Raw genomic sequence first — 14,144 nt, forward strand, 5'->3', positions numbered from 1 at the left:
TACCTACTGATTAAACTTTCTTCTTAGAGGGGCACCTGGGTGGCTCAAGTCAGTTAAGCATCTGACTTCAGCTCAGGTCCTGATCTCGTGGTCTGTAGTCCATGGGTTCAAGCCCCATGTCAGGCTCTGTGCTGACAGCCTGGAGCCTGCCTCAGATTCTGTGTCTTTCTCTCTTCCCCTTCCCCACTACACTCTGCCTCTCTCTCTCTCTCTCTCTCTCTGCACTCTCTCTCAAAATGATACATAAACATTAAAAATTTTTTTTAAAAATACTTTATTCTTACAAACACTGACCATGAGGGATCCTTAGTTCCAAGCTCCACTTTTAGGCAGTTTCCTGTCTAGGCAAATGACAATCTGTTTGCTTCTCAAGACTTCTTTTTTTTTTTTTTTTTTTCTCAAGACTTCTTAGGTGAAGATGCCACTCCCAGTGCAGTGTTTTATTACCCTGAAAGTTGTTCCTTATTATCAAGCAGAGAATCAAACATGTTTGTTCAAAAGTGGTGGCACCAATGAATCTTAGCATTTCAGGGAATGCCCTGGAGGGGCTCTCTCGCCCAACTTCTTACCTCCACACTGGACTGTATACCCTCCAGCCACCTAAGAAAGATAGCCATTTATTCCTCTCTTAAAAATCTCCAGAGGATGATGTTTCTGAAGAGTCTTTAAAAGATAATATGCCTTTTTGCCCTAAGAATGTAATTTAAAAAAAAAAAAAAAAACTGCTCAAAGGTTTAGATCCTATAGTGCTTGTTTGGTATTGTTTATATTAGCTAAATATGTCCATCAGTAACAGGTTGACTAAACAAAATATGGTGCACCCACACAATGGAGTATTATGTAGTCATCAAAATGTATATTGAAGGATATTATTAAATTCTGTTAAATGGTATGGTATATGGATAAGTGAAAAAGACAAATCATAAAATAGCATGCTATGATGCCATTTTTTTAAAAAAGAAAAAAATAACAGGGGCACCTGGGTGGCTTAGTCGGTGAAGCATCCTATTCTTGATTTCAGCTCAGGTCACGATCTTGTGGTTCACGAGTTCAAACCCTGCATCAGGCTCTGCACTGACAGCGTGGAGCCTACTTGGGACTCTCTTTCTCTTCCTCACTCTCTGCCACTCCCCCGCTCATGCTGTCTTCCCTCACCCCAATAAATAAACTTAAAAAAAAAAGAATAAAAGAAAAATAACATACGTATATAAGGAAAAATGAGGAAGGAGACTCACCAAGGTGGTATCGATGATTATTTCTGGGTGATTAGATTATGGTGGAGTTTTGTGGAGTCTTTTTCCCTCCATTTTACTTTGTTTTTCCCTGAGTTTTCCATGTACTACTCTGGTAGAAAGGAAACAAAACAGTAAGAGTTTTGGTAAGTGTTCAGGGCAGGAGATACTAAACCTTGGGAGCTTCATTCGAACACTCCAATCCCCATGTCTGCTGAATGGATCTTCTACCCAAGGGCTGTGAAGGGCTGCAACTTCTCTGGGGAAGCTCTTGGTGGGAAGCTGCTAGAATTTGGGTCTGACATGCCCCCTGCATGTCCCCAAACACAGGCTCAGAAACTCTGCTCTGTTTGCCTTTCCATGTGCCAGTCAACAGTCACCGTTCCTTCCATCACTGAGAACCACGGTGGGGGCAGACTCCTGGACAGTAGTAACTGCAGGAGGAGGAGTACAGCCCCAGCCCTCTTGACCTTTCATTTTAAGGACCAGGAACATCTTGTTTCTACTATAATGACAAGCTAAACTTGCCTTGACCATTTTACAAGAGTTCAGTTTTGGAAAAACTGTGTGTGGGGTTGAAAACCCTCATAACAAACTGCTTTGGTAAACTGGCTGATCCTGGGGAGGACAGATGGTTCTGGAGCATGACGCAGCACTGGACAGGACTCTACTCTGATGCAGCTAACTTTGCTCTCTTGCCAGAATATGGGAAGAGCCTTGAAGATGACATTCGCTCTGACACTTCATTCATGTTCCAGAGGGTGCTGGTGTCTCTGTCCGCTGTGAGTCATGCCCTCAGTGGGCTGCTCCTGATGGGGGTTGAGTTCTATCGGGATGCTTGCTCCAAATCCCCTTTTCCAGCCTTGCTCACCCTTTCATCCTGCCAGATGTGAATATTCCCCAAGTGTTGTTCTTGGGCCTCTCTGCTATTTTAATCCTCTCTCTTTTAGAGACTCTGGCTACTCACGCATGCCCATTTATTCAAATTTATATATATAAATACCTAATACATGCCAGGTACCCTTGCTACTCAGTGCATTGAGACAACTTCTAGGCTTTAAGAGTTTATGTTGTCATAAAGGAATATATCAGGTACACAGATTGCTATAATAAAGGCATGAAAAGTGCCAAAGGAGGAGCACAGAGTAAAAGGAAGTTTCAAGGACAGAGTCTGGTTGCAGAAACAAAGAGCAGCCTTCATGACAGAGGTGCTGGTGCAGAGAGGACTCGGAGGGTCTCTAGGATTTCAAGAGGCACAGATATAGGTGAGTGCGTTACAGGCAGGAAGAACAGCCAGAAAGAGGCAAGGAGGCAGGGGACATGGGGTGTGGGGTGTGTTCAAGGAATTGTTGGCTGAGCAGTTGGTTGGTGATTCTAGGAACAAGGTGGAAAGATGAACTGAGATCCCTTGTTGGGAGAGCAGTAGGGAGCTGCTAAAGGTTTGGGATCGCTGGAGTGAACTGCATTTTTAGAAGAGTAATGTAACAGTGATGTGTAAGATCAGTTGAACTGAAGGCTGGGAGGCCTGGTAGGAAGTTACCTCAATATTCCAGATGAGAAGTAAAGCAGGACTGGGCTAGTGTGGGAGGAGGGGTACGAGAAAATAGAAGATGCATACATGTGACATTTCACATGACTCCCCAATTTTGTCTTTATCCTGACGTCCTTCCTGAGTGTAGGACTCTCATTTCTCACTGCTTTTTAAGGTGTTTCCTTATAGTCTACAATCACCTCAAATCAGTCCTCCTAAACTAAACCTGAACTCATTTCCCCCCCAAACCAGCTCATCTTCCTGACTTCCTGTTTCTGTTAATATTGTAAAACAATAATATTGTTTCTGTTAATATTAACAAGGCAGGACCCCAGAAATCATCTCCAACCCCACCACACTCCGCCTGTGATATTTACTTAATAATGCTGACCTGCTTTACTTGTTTCCTTATTTTTTCCTCACTTCTTATTTCTTAGCATTTCTTAACTCATTTTGTTCTTTGCCTTTCAGATTTAGTACTCTGCCAAGCCATGCCTAGACCATAGAATATTGAGACAGCATAGCAATAGAGGTAGTCTAACAAGGGTGCCTGGGTGGCTCACTTGGTTAAGCATCCAACTCTTGATTTCAGCTCAGATCATGATCTCACAGTTTATGAGTTTGAGCCCTACATTGGCCTCTGCACTGACAGCTCAGAGCCTGCTAGGGATTTTGTCTCCCTCTCTCTCTGCCATTCCCCGTGCTCTCTCTCTTCTCTTCTCTTCTCTTCTCTTCTCTTCTCTTCTCTTCTCTTCTCTTCTCTCTCTCTCTCTCAAAAATAAATAAATAAGCATTAAAAAAAATAGTCTAACAGTCCAGAGGAAAGTAACCTGTTACTCCTTACCATTCCTCCCAGACTTCAACCCTGCCCTTCCCATGAGCTGATGTTGGTGAGGGGTGAGGCATTTTCACATGCTCCTTAAGCCCCACTGCTGGTCCTAGACTCTTGATTCTCCTTTGTTCCAAGCCCTTATTTGGCAGAATTGATCAATGTAGATTTGCCGGCTAGGAAGGCCTTGAGTCAGCTGGGAAGACATAGGAGTGGGGTGAGCTGGCAAAGGGAGGAGACAGCAGTGGAGGGAGCAGTCAGCAGGCAGTGTTTCTCTGCTTCCCCTTCTGCTGGCAGAGACTGCCCAGGCAGCATGAAGGAGCCGCTGGCTCTGGTTGGTCATGTTCTCTAGGCACAGACCAGAGCCACAGGAATAATGCAAACACATTCAGAGGACATCTGCCCTGTCTCCCTAGGCTGGAAGTGTGACCTCTGTGGGCATTCTAATTACCGTGTCCTTGGGTTCCCAGACATTCTGTCCTAACAGTGTGCCCCACCACCATCTTCATGGATACTCTCTCATTCTCTGTTTTGCTTTTCTCAGGGTGGCAGGGATGAAGGAAATTATCTGGATGATGCTCTCATGAGACAGGATGCTCAGGTTAGTAGAACTGAAATTTCTTTCTTTTCTTTTGCCAGTAAGACATGCCTTAGTTGGTGGATCCCCTCTTATATTTCAGTGTATATTTCCTGGCTGGGATATATTATAAAAAAAAAAAAAAAAAGAAAAGATTCCCATAGATAACCTTTAATGCAGAAATTTCTTGCAGAGATACTTGGGGCTTGAGGGTGATACAGGGCATCATTATATAAGCCTCCCTGTGTTCTTGACATTGGGACCATGGTGTGGCCACCCCAGAGAACCATGGACCATCTTTGGAATCACTTGAAGGTGAAGGGACCTGCCTTTGCTTTATTTACCTTGCATTTTTACTTCCCCAGAGAGAACATTTGACAGCACCTGTGTTAAACAGCTTGGCGCAGTGTGTACCCCATTGGGGTAAAATTAATATCAAACCCCAAGAGGCAGTTGTTTCCCTGGTGCCCAGCCCACTGATGCTGCCCTGGCACTGATGCCTGATCTATTTACTGCAGCCAGGTAACACTGACAATAAGAACTAATAAAAAGTGGGTCCTTACCAAGTGCCAAACACTGTTGAGCTCTTGATACAAAGTATGTCATTGAATCCTTGCAATAACCCTGTGAACCAAGTATTGCTATCCCCGTTCTATGGACAAGAAAATTGAGGCTTACAGAAGTCCAGTTCCTTGCTCAAGTTCACAGATAATACATGGCAGAACTGGGATTTGAACCTAGGCAATTTGGATCTAGATCCTGTACTCTCAACCAATATACAACCATGGGGAAGAACTGTTCCCATTCATTATGCAAGGTATGAACCACTATGGATTCTGCAGGAAAGAACCCGTTGCTTTCACCAAGAGGGAGAGGGGTATGTGTGTCATAAGAGTTCTGAGGATGCAGGGAGGCCCATCCCATACTAGAGAAATAGGAAATTGCCTCTAAAACAAAAGCTTTGAGGAGGGAGAAGGTATTGAAAACGCTGAACTCCTGGTTGCTTACATGAATTTCAGCTACCTCAAAGACAACATTTTTGGGTATGTTGGAAGGAGCCTCCGTAGCACAGGTGTATCTCAAACTAAATGAAGAGTTAGCAAGCAATTTATTCCTGAGACATTATAGCCACTGTCAATTGTTGGTGCGTTTCTTAGATGCCAGGCATTGCATTTAACTGCTTTGCGCTTTTTCCTCACAACACATCTGTGAAGTAGATATTTTTACTTCTGCTTTAGAGATTAAGAAACTGATGTGAAGATTTAAATAACTTATCCAAAAAAATCATTCCTAACTACGGTAAATGATAAGTAAATAAATAAATAACTTGTCCAAGATCTCATAGCTGGTAGAATTGGGCTCCTTGAATCCAGGTCTGTCTGATTTTTTTAAACAAATGCAGTTCAATCAACTGTTTTGAGGGCTCTTCAAGGAGCCTCTTGGAAGTGATCAGCTGAAAGGGGTTTCCTACCAAGTTTGGGCTGGGAAAGTTGGACGGAGGAAGTAGAACTCAGAGTAGCTTTTTCTGGATCCTTCACCAAGAGGTGAGGAATTTAAGACCAACGCCCACTGATATTTCAGCTCTTGTAGGATAAGACGGTAGGAAAACCTTGTCAGCCTTTGCTGTGGCTTGTATCAGCAGCAGGGGGAGTGGTTGCAACCACTAGGTATTATAGCTGGATTTTGAGGAAAGTAAATGAGTTTGAGATGAGAAGAATGATCAGGGCAGGTGGAATCAGGTCATGGTAACTTACAAAAGGTAGAAATCTTAAAATTTAAAAAGGCTGTTATCCAACGAGTCCAATTTCATCTGTTCTTGGGATGAAACTGGCACTGAAGGACATCATAGGGAGTGCTCAAAATTCCTACTTTAAAAAGAAACTCATGGGGCGCCTGGGTGGCTCAGTCGGTTGGGCAGCCCACTTTGGCTCAGGTCACGATCTCACGGTCCGTGAGTTCGAGTCCCGCATCGGGCTCTGTGCTGACAGCTCGGAGCCCGGAGCCTGTTTCAGATTCTGTGTCTCCCTCTCTGACCCTCCCCCGTTCATGCTCTGTCTCTCTCTGTCTCAAAAATAAATAAACGTTAAAAAAAAATTTTTTTTTTAAATAAAAAGAAACTCATGATATATTAAAACTACCCTAGGGGCACCTGGGTGGCTCAGTCGGTCAAGTGTCCAGCTTCAGCTCAGATGGTGATCTCAAGATTCGTGAGTTTGAGCCCCACATCAGGCTCTGTGCTGACAGCTCAGAGCCTGGAGCCTGCTTCAGATTCTGTGTCTCCCTCTCTCTCTGACCCTCCCCTGCTTGGGCTCGGTCTCTCTTTCTCTCTCAAAAATAAACATAAAAAAAGTTTTTAAACTACAGTAAAAATGCCCTTCAGAGCTTTGGCTGGATGACACATTTTGGTTCTCTTCTCCTGAAAAACAAATAAACCAGCAAATCTAAAAAAGGGAAAATCTGCATCAACACTGGAAACCATGGAGGAGGGCCGTTAAAATGCCAGATGGGCAGCAAACCTGGGCCAAGGATGCAGGAAGGACATTTCTGCCACAGAAAAGAGGCCAATGCCCCCAACCTCAAAGCACAGTGGCTTTGTGCGAACAGGAAGAAATTCCTCAGGGAACTCCTGTGTCTCAGCAGCCCTCCGTGGACTAGCAACTGGTGCTCCTGCTGGAACTCCATCCATATAAAAAGTGAGGAGCTCCGAGAAGAATCCCCTCACCTTGTTCTGGAGGAAAAGAACAGATCTGGATAGACTGCTCATCACTTAAAAATGAAAAAGCGTGACAGTCAGCAAACCCTCAGCTCAGACGCTATATGGCCTGTGAACAAACAGAAGCAGCAAGGGAGGCAAACAGGGCCACACTGTCAGGAAGAGGCAGATTTCACATGGCTTTGGACCCTAAAATACACAAGAGAAAAACAGGTTTCAGTGAAACAAGAGCTAAATAAAAAGGCAGTGAGAAAAGAACAGAGATGAAAACGGAGCCAGATGAAGGGCAAGAAAAGATAAAGGAGCTAGATGAGCCGACAAGAAGTGATCTTAGACAAAACAGGAAAATCTGAATTTTAAAGCTTATTACTTTATTACTTAGATGAACTCTTCGTGCCCTCTGAGCTTTAAAATTCCATGGTTCTGTGAATTGACTCTAAAGCAGTGAGGAAATTAGACAAAGAAATGAAAGAATAGATGAGTAGATGGAGGGAAGCCCAATGAGTGACAAAAATGTGTCAGTTAAGGGCATTTTGAGAAACTTAACAAGCCAGCTGCTGATTATAAATAAACAGTAGGGTTTTAAATTAAAAAAATAAAAAAAAAATTTTAATAAATGTTTATTTTTGAGAGAGAGACAAGAGTGTGAGCGGGGAGAGGCAGAGAGAGAGGGAGACACAGAATCCGAAGCAGGCTCCAGGCTCTGAGCTGTCAGCACAGAGTCCGACGGAGGGCTTGAACCCACGAGCTGTGAGATCACGACCTGAGCCGAAGTCAGACACTTAACGGACTGAGCCACCCAGGTGCTGCAAAAACATTTTTAAAATAAAACACACATAGGGGAGGGGAAGGAAAAAAAAAAAAAAAAAAGAGAGGTTAGAGTGGGAGAGAGCCAAAGCATAAGAGACTGTTAAAAACTAAGAACAAACTGAGGGTTGATGGGGGGTGGGAGGGAGGGGAAGGTGGGTGATGGGTATTGAGGAGGGCACCTTTTGGGATGAGCACTGGGTGTTGTATGGAAACCAATTTGACAATAAATTTCATATATTGAAAAAATAAATAAACAAATAAATAAATAAATAAATAAAACACACATAACATAAAATTTGCCATCTTACCCATTTTTAAGTGTACAGTTCAGTAATGTTAACTATGTGCATATTCCTGTGCAAACAATCTCCAGAGCTTTCTCACCTTGCAAAACTGAAACTCTATACCATTAAACAACTCCTCATTTCCCCCTCCTCCCAGCCAGTGACAACCACTCTCTGGCTTTCTGTTTCTATGAGTTTGACTAGACACCTCATACAAGGTAATCGCACAGTACTTGTGTTTGTGTAACTGGCTTATTTCACTTAGCATAATGTCCTCAGGGTTCATCCAGGTTGTAGCATGTGCCAGAATTTCCTTCCTTTTTAAGGCTGGATCATATTCCAATGTTTGTATAGCCCACATTTTGTTTACCAATTCATCTGTCTGTCGATGGACAGTTGAGTTGCTTCTAACTTTTGGCTGTTGTGAATAATGCTCTGTGAATATGGATATACAGATATTTCTGTAAGATCTGCTTTCCATTCTTTTGGCTATATACTCAGAAGTAGTATTGTTGGATCATATGGTAATTCCATTTTTAATTTCTTGAAGCATAGCCATACTGTTTTCTATAGAGGCTGCGTTATTCTACGTTCTCATCAACAGTGCACAGGGTTCCAGTTTCTCGACATCCTCGCCAACAGTTGCTATTTTCCTGTTGTTTTTTTAAAATAGCAGTGAGGTAATATGAATAGTAGTTTTGATTTATCAGTAATATAGTTAAAGTGGCCAGAGTCAAATTCTTATAGTCCTACCTGTTTGGAATATAAACAATTACTAATGGGGTCCTGGTTCTACTGTGACACCTTGTGTAGCCTTCGGCAAATCACAGATCATTCTACAGTAGTGTTGTCCAGTAGAATTTTCTGCGATGCTGAAAATGTTCTACATTGGCACTCTCATATGGGTGTCCACTGGCTAATTTTAATTAACTAAAATTAAATGAAATTTAAAAGTCAACTCCTCAGCCAGAGTAGCCACAAATGGCCACAGAGCACCTGAAATGTGGCTAGTCTGACTGAGGAGTTGACTTGTAAATTTTCATGAATGAAAATGTAAGTAGTCACATATGGTTAGTGACTTCTGTATGGTAAGCCTAGTCTAGGGCATTCCTTTCAGCTCTGATGATATATACTGTAGTATATAGTCTGTATATAAGGAGTCTGTGTATAAGAAGCTGCTGCTGGTGCTTGCCCTCCCAAGGAGATAGTAAAAGGTCCCATTAGTCATATACCTAAGGAAAAGTCTTGAGTCATTGTTTGCCACTCACCAACACCACTTCCACCCTCATCACCAACAAAATAAAACGCAGCCAGCTCAGCTCTTTGAAGTTCTGGAAATATTTATATATTTCCTGGCACCTTCTCTGTGATGTTTTAAACTTGTGCTTTGTTTGGCTTCAGGACCTGTATGAGGCTGGAGAGAAGAAATGGGGGACAGATGAGGTGAAATTTCTAACTGTTCTCTGTTCCCGGAACCGCAATCATCTGTTGCATGGTAAGGCACTTGCCTCATCTTCCAAAGAAGCTGTTTGAAAGACAGTGAAAACTATATTGTCCATAATTAATTTAGAACCTTTTCCCCTTTACTTGGTACAAAGAACTGATTGCACTGAACTGTCTTAGATATCTTACCTTGGAAATGTAGGAGTGCAACAGTATGCATGAGAGCCAATTTCTGAAATATTAATGATGAATAATTAGTGGATATACAATGTATTCATAGGGGTTTGGCATTCCTGTTTGTAGGAAACCAACGTTCGCGCTCAGTCCTTTTTCTAAAGCAGCCCCATTTAATTAAAAAAAATTTTTTTTTAAAGTTTACTTATTTATTTTGAGAGAGAGAGAGAGAGAAAATGAGTGGGGTAGGAGTAGAGAGAGAGGGAGAGAGAACTCCAAGCAGGCTCTGCACTATGAGTACTCGAACTCACGAACTGCAAGATCATGATCTGAGCCGAGATCACGAGTCAGACACTAAACCGACTGAGCCACCCAGGCACCTGCCCCATTTAATTTTACTTACATAAGAAAAAATCTTCAGTACATCAGTGAGTAATGAAGTAGAATTGTTGGTTGATATTTATTCCTATTTAATATCCAAGTTGTAAAGCTAATAGAAATTATTTCTTTAGGGAGTATGTGGCATAAGATAAATAGTGGATAGTTTCACATTTTATTTCCTATGTGTAATGTTTTTAATTTGCTTCTGGTAATGCTAGTCTTTGTAATGTGCTTTTAAACTTCTTTGGGAAAAAAATTGTGGAACATTTGTCGTCAGGTTTATTTTCTTGTAAACAGCAATGAGGATTAAATAGGATATTTCATCTTTTATATAAGCTCTTTAGGTCTTTATGTTGCAGTACAATTTTATAAACCCACCGTGCTGTATAATCACACACAATTTACAAAACCTATGGGAAATTTGAGGATGAGTTTGCTAAATTGAAAACATAAAGTAATTGAAAATTACAACACATTTGGAAGTTGCAGTGATTTCAGATATTCCACAGTGCCTAAAAATAGGTAATTACACCTGTTAATAAATATCACGGGCTACCATCAGATGCACCAACTTCTGACTCAGCTCCTTATTTCTTCCCCTTGCCAGATTACTAATTACATAAATCTCCACCTGGTGGTATTTCCCCAGAACTGCAGGTCTGCTAAAGACCATGCAAATACCTTTGTAACAATTTTCACTTCTCAGCACAATTGTCGGGAAGTTATAAAATATCTGCTTGTAAACGACTGGAAGAAAATCTAAGCACTATTTGGATAAAGAAAACTTCATAATTTTCTTACCAACAAACGATAATAGTGAGGATTCAAATAACTAGGGTTTTATTAATTATCTTCCCAGTGCAGTGCTAAGCATATGATAAGCATTGTTTGTTGCAATATCCCATTGGAGCAGCCATTATTTCCCCCATTTTACAGTGACTTGTGTCAATGAGATCTTTTGATTCCAAGCAATAGACACTGACTCCAACTTAAGTAAGAAGGAGAAATAATACAGAATGGGACAAGAGGGAAAATGGAAAAAACTGGTGGCTCATAGAATTGAAGGAAGAGCTGAACAATTCCAGGAAGAACAGAAATCAAGGCAGTTCTGGGGATCACAGTGGAAGGGAGTCACGTATTTTACTTGTAAGGCAGAGTTTCTCAGTCTGGTCTTCGTTGAAAATGCTGGTTCTTGAACCCCTACTTCAGACTGGCTGATTTAGAATCCCTGAAAGTGACATTCAGGACGTTTCCCAGGTTCCCCAGTTAATTCTTCTGTTCTCTGAGGTTAAAGCTGACTCAGTGCTTTTGGCCATTCCCATTATCTGCTCATTTATAAAACCCCCAGGAGGGGGAAAGCCTGGGTGGCTCAGTCAGGCATCAGACTCTTGATTTCAGCTTAGGCCATGATCTCATGGTTGTGAAATCGAGTCCCACATCCCACTCCATGCTGGATGTGGAACCTACTTAAGACTCTATCTTTTTCTCTCTCTTTAAAAATTAATTAATTAATTAATTAAATTTAAAAAATCCCCAGGAGGGTAAGACTGGCTGTGGTCCGATGAACTGCCCACTGATTTGGTAGAGCTTATGGTGTATGTTGGGGGGCAGGGATGTCTGTGGGTTGACAGCCATGTGAAAATCACACTGATGGGGCCTGGGGCAATACCCCAAAGAGAGCAATGTTAAGAAGAAAAAACAGATATCCATTCTAAGAAGGCTCCAGAAGGAGACAGCGAGAGGAAAATAGGTTCATCGCATTCGAAAATACTTGGCAAAAAGTGAAAGAAAAACTAATTATGTTACAGTCTATTAAAAGAGGCAACCATTTGTGTCAAATGTGACTCAGTATTCAAGGGGTTGACTTACTCTAGTTTTAAGCCAAAAGGAACACACAGGTGATTGCCAAGGCCAGAATTGCAAAAAGACATGTTCTGCTCATTAAGAGAACAATGAGAAAAGAAAGCACATCTCTCTAGATGTTAGGTTCATTTTATGTGTGAGAAAACAGGGTCCCAAATAAGGGAAAGGACTCACCTGATCTCCTCCGAGAGTCACAACATTCCTTCATCCTCCCCTCGCACCCATTCCACTTGCCTGTGCCTCCTGGGTTCTCACTGACACTGCTAATTACTTTCTTCCTGAGGTATGCCAAAGAATAAATAGTGACTGCTTTGGATTCTGTGTCTCACTCTGTCTCACTCACACTCTGTCTCTGTCTCTCAAAAGTGAATAAACGTTAAGAAAAAAATTTTTTTCGGGGCACCTGTGTGGTTCAGTCGCTTAAGCATCTGGCTTTGGCTCAGGTCATGATCCCACGGTTTGTGGGTTTGAGCCCCACGTCAGGCTCTGTGCTGACAGCTCAGAACCTGCAGCCTGCTTCAGATTCTGTGTCTCCCTCTCTTTCTGCCCATCCCTCACTTGTGTTCTGTCTCTCTCAAAAACAAACATTAAAAAAATTTTTTTAATTAAAATAAAAAATGGGGGTGTCTCAAACGTCCATTGATGGATGAATGGATAAAGAAGATGTGGTATACATATACAATGAAGTATTACTCGGCAATCAAAAAGAATGAAATCTGGCCATTTGCAACTACGTAGATGGAACTGGAGGGTATTATGCTAAGTGAAATTAGTCAGTCAGAGAAAGACAAATGTCATATGACTTCACTCATATGAACACTTTAAGATACAAAACAGATGAACATAAGGGAAGGGAAGCAAACAGGGAGTGGGGCAAAAACATAAGAGACTCTTAAATATGGAGAACAAACAGAGGGTTACTGGAGGGGTTATGGGAAGGGGGATGGGCTAAAATGGTAAGGGGCATTAAGGAATCTACTCCTGAAATCGTTGCACTATATGCTAACTAACTTGGATATAAATTAAAAAATTAAATTAAATTAAATTTTTAAAAACTACTTGTAAAAAAAAGATGGGGGCACCTGGGTGGCTCAGTCGGTTGAACATCCAACTTCAGCTCAGGTCATGATCTCCTGGTCCATGAGTGCCAGCCCCACATCAGGCTCTGTCATGACAGCTTAGAGCCTGGGGCCTGCTTTGGATTCTGTGTCTCCCTTTCCCTCTGCCTCTCCCCCACTCACACTCTGTCTCTGTCTCTCAAAAATGAATAAATGTTAAAAAAAATTTTTTTAAATAAACAGTGATCTCTAGAATGCTCATTCTCTCCATAAATTTCAGTTTCCTCTATTCTTTTTATTATTTATAATTCCATTTTGTTATTGTTTGTAGTGTTTGATGAATACAAAAGGATATCACAGAAGGATATTGAGCAGAGTATTAAATCTGAAACATCTGGTAGCTTTGAAGATGCTCTGCTGGCCATAGGTAAGCTGGTAGAGGGTGGGAAGTAGAGAAACAAATGTTTACCGACTTTTCCCCTTACTAGTTTGTTGTCATGGGGATATAGGTGTTTTCAGGGATTTAAAAAAAAGTTTCAGTCACTCATAATGAGATGCAGAATTTTAAACAAGAAGTATTATATATGATCTGATTATTATTATATTATGTAGCTTTATATATTTTATATTCTCTGTGCCTTTATATCTTAATATACCGGAGAGATAATCCTATACTAGCTGCATCTTGTAAGTCTATGGATGGTTAGAACTAATAACTGTTTCATATGGTAGGCATAGTAATCATTTTGAAACTATATGCTGCCTTTTGCTTTAATTGCCTTTATTAATTATTTCTCCATGGTCTATGTTCATAAAACATAGACCTTGGCTAAAATTCTTCTGACAAGGCAATCAAGAGAATACTACTTCATACCTTGTAGAAACAGAGAGAACAATTGTCACTTTTTTCTCATAGCTTTTATAATTTTTTTATTTCTTTTTTTTTTTTTTTATCTCTTAACAGTAAAGTGCATGAGGAACAAATCTGCATATTTTGCTGAAAGGCTTTATAAATCTATGAAGGTAAATGGCTCATTTTTAGCATCTGAATGACTCCAACATGTCTTATGTCCACCTTCATGTTTACTTCTGTTTCCCATACAAATTAACCAAAATCAGCTTGAGATACTCAGTTCAACTCATCAAATACTTCACCGAGTGCCTGCTAATGATAATACTAGGTAATATTTATTGAGTACTTACAACATGTGATCACCATTCCTAATGCTGTATACATATGGATTAATTT

The 14,144-nt window shown here is 41.1% G+C and overlaps 1 protein-coding gene across 3 annotated transcripts in view; it reads left to right on the forward strand.

Moving 5' to 3' along the window:
- Positions 1-14,144, forward strand: part of ANXA4 (annexin A4) — a 160,141-nt gene that overhangs the window by 141,692 nt on the left and 4,305 nt on the right. For all 3 annotated transcript variants that reach the window (XM_019440871.2, XM_019440877.2, XM_019440860.2), the window contains 5 exons: positions 1,935-2,014; positions 4,137-4,193; positions 9,378-9,471; positions 13,227-13,322; positions 13,860-13,918. In XM_019440871.2, coding sequence (XP_019296416.1) covers positions 1,935-2,014; positions 4,137-4,193; positions 9,378-9,471; positions 13,227-13,322; positions 13,860-13,918 — 386 coding nt within the window. The remainder of the gene's footprint in view (positions 1-1,934; positions 2,015-4,136; positions 4,194-9,377; positions 9,472-13,226; positions 13,323-13,859; positions 13,919-14,144) is intronic.

Source organism: Panthera pardus, unplaced genomic scaffold (genome assembly GCF_024362965.1).
Source record: "Panthera pardus isolate Hobbes unplaced genomic scaffold, ASM2436296v1 HiC_scaffold_25, whole genome shotgun sequence".
Taxonomy (NCBI): Eukaryota; Metazoa; Chordata; class Mammalia; order Carnivora; family Felidae; genus Panthera; species Panthera pardus.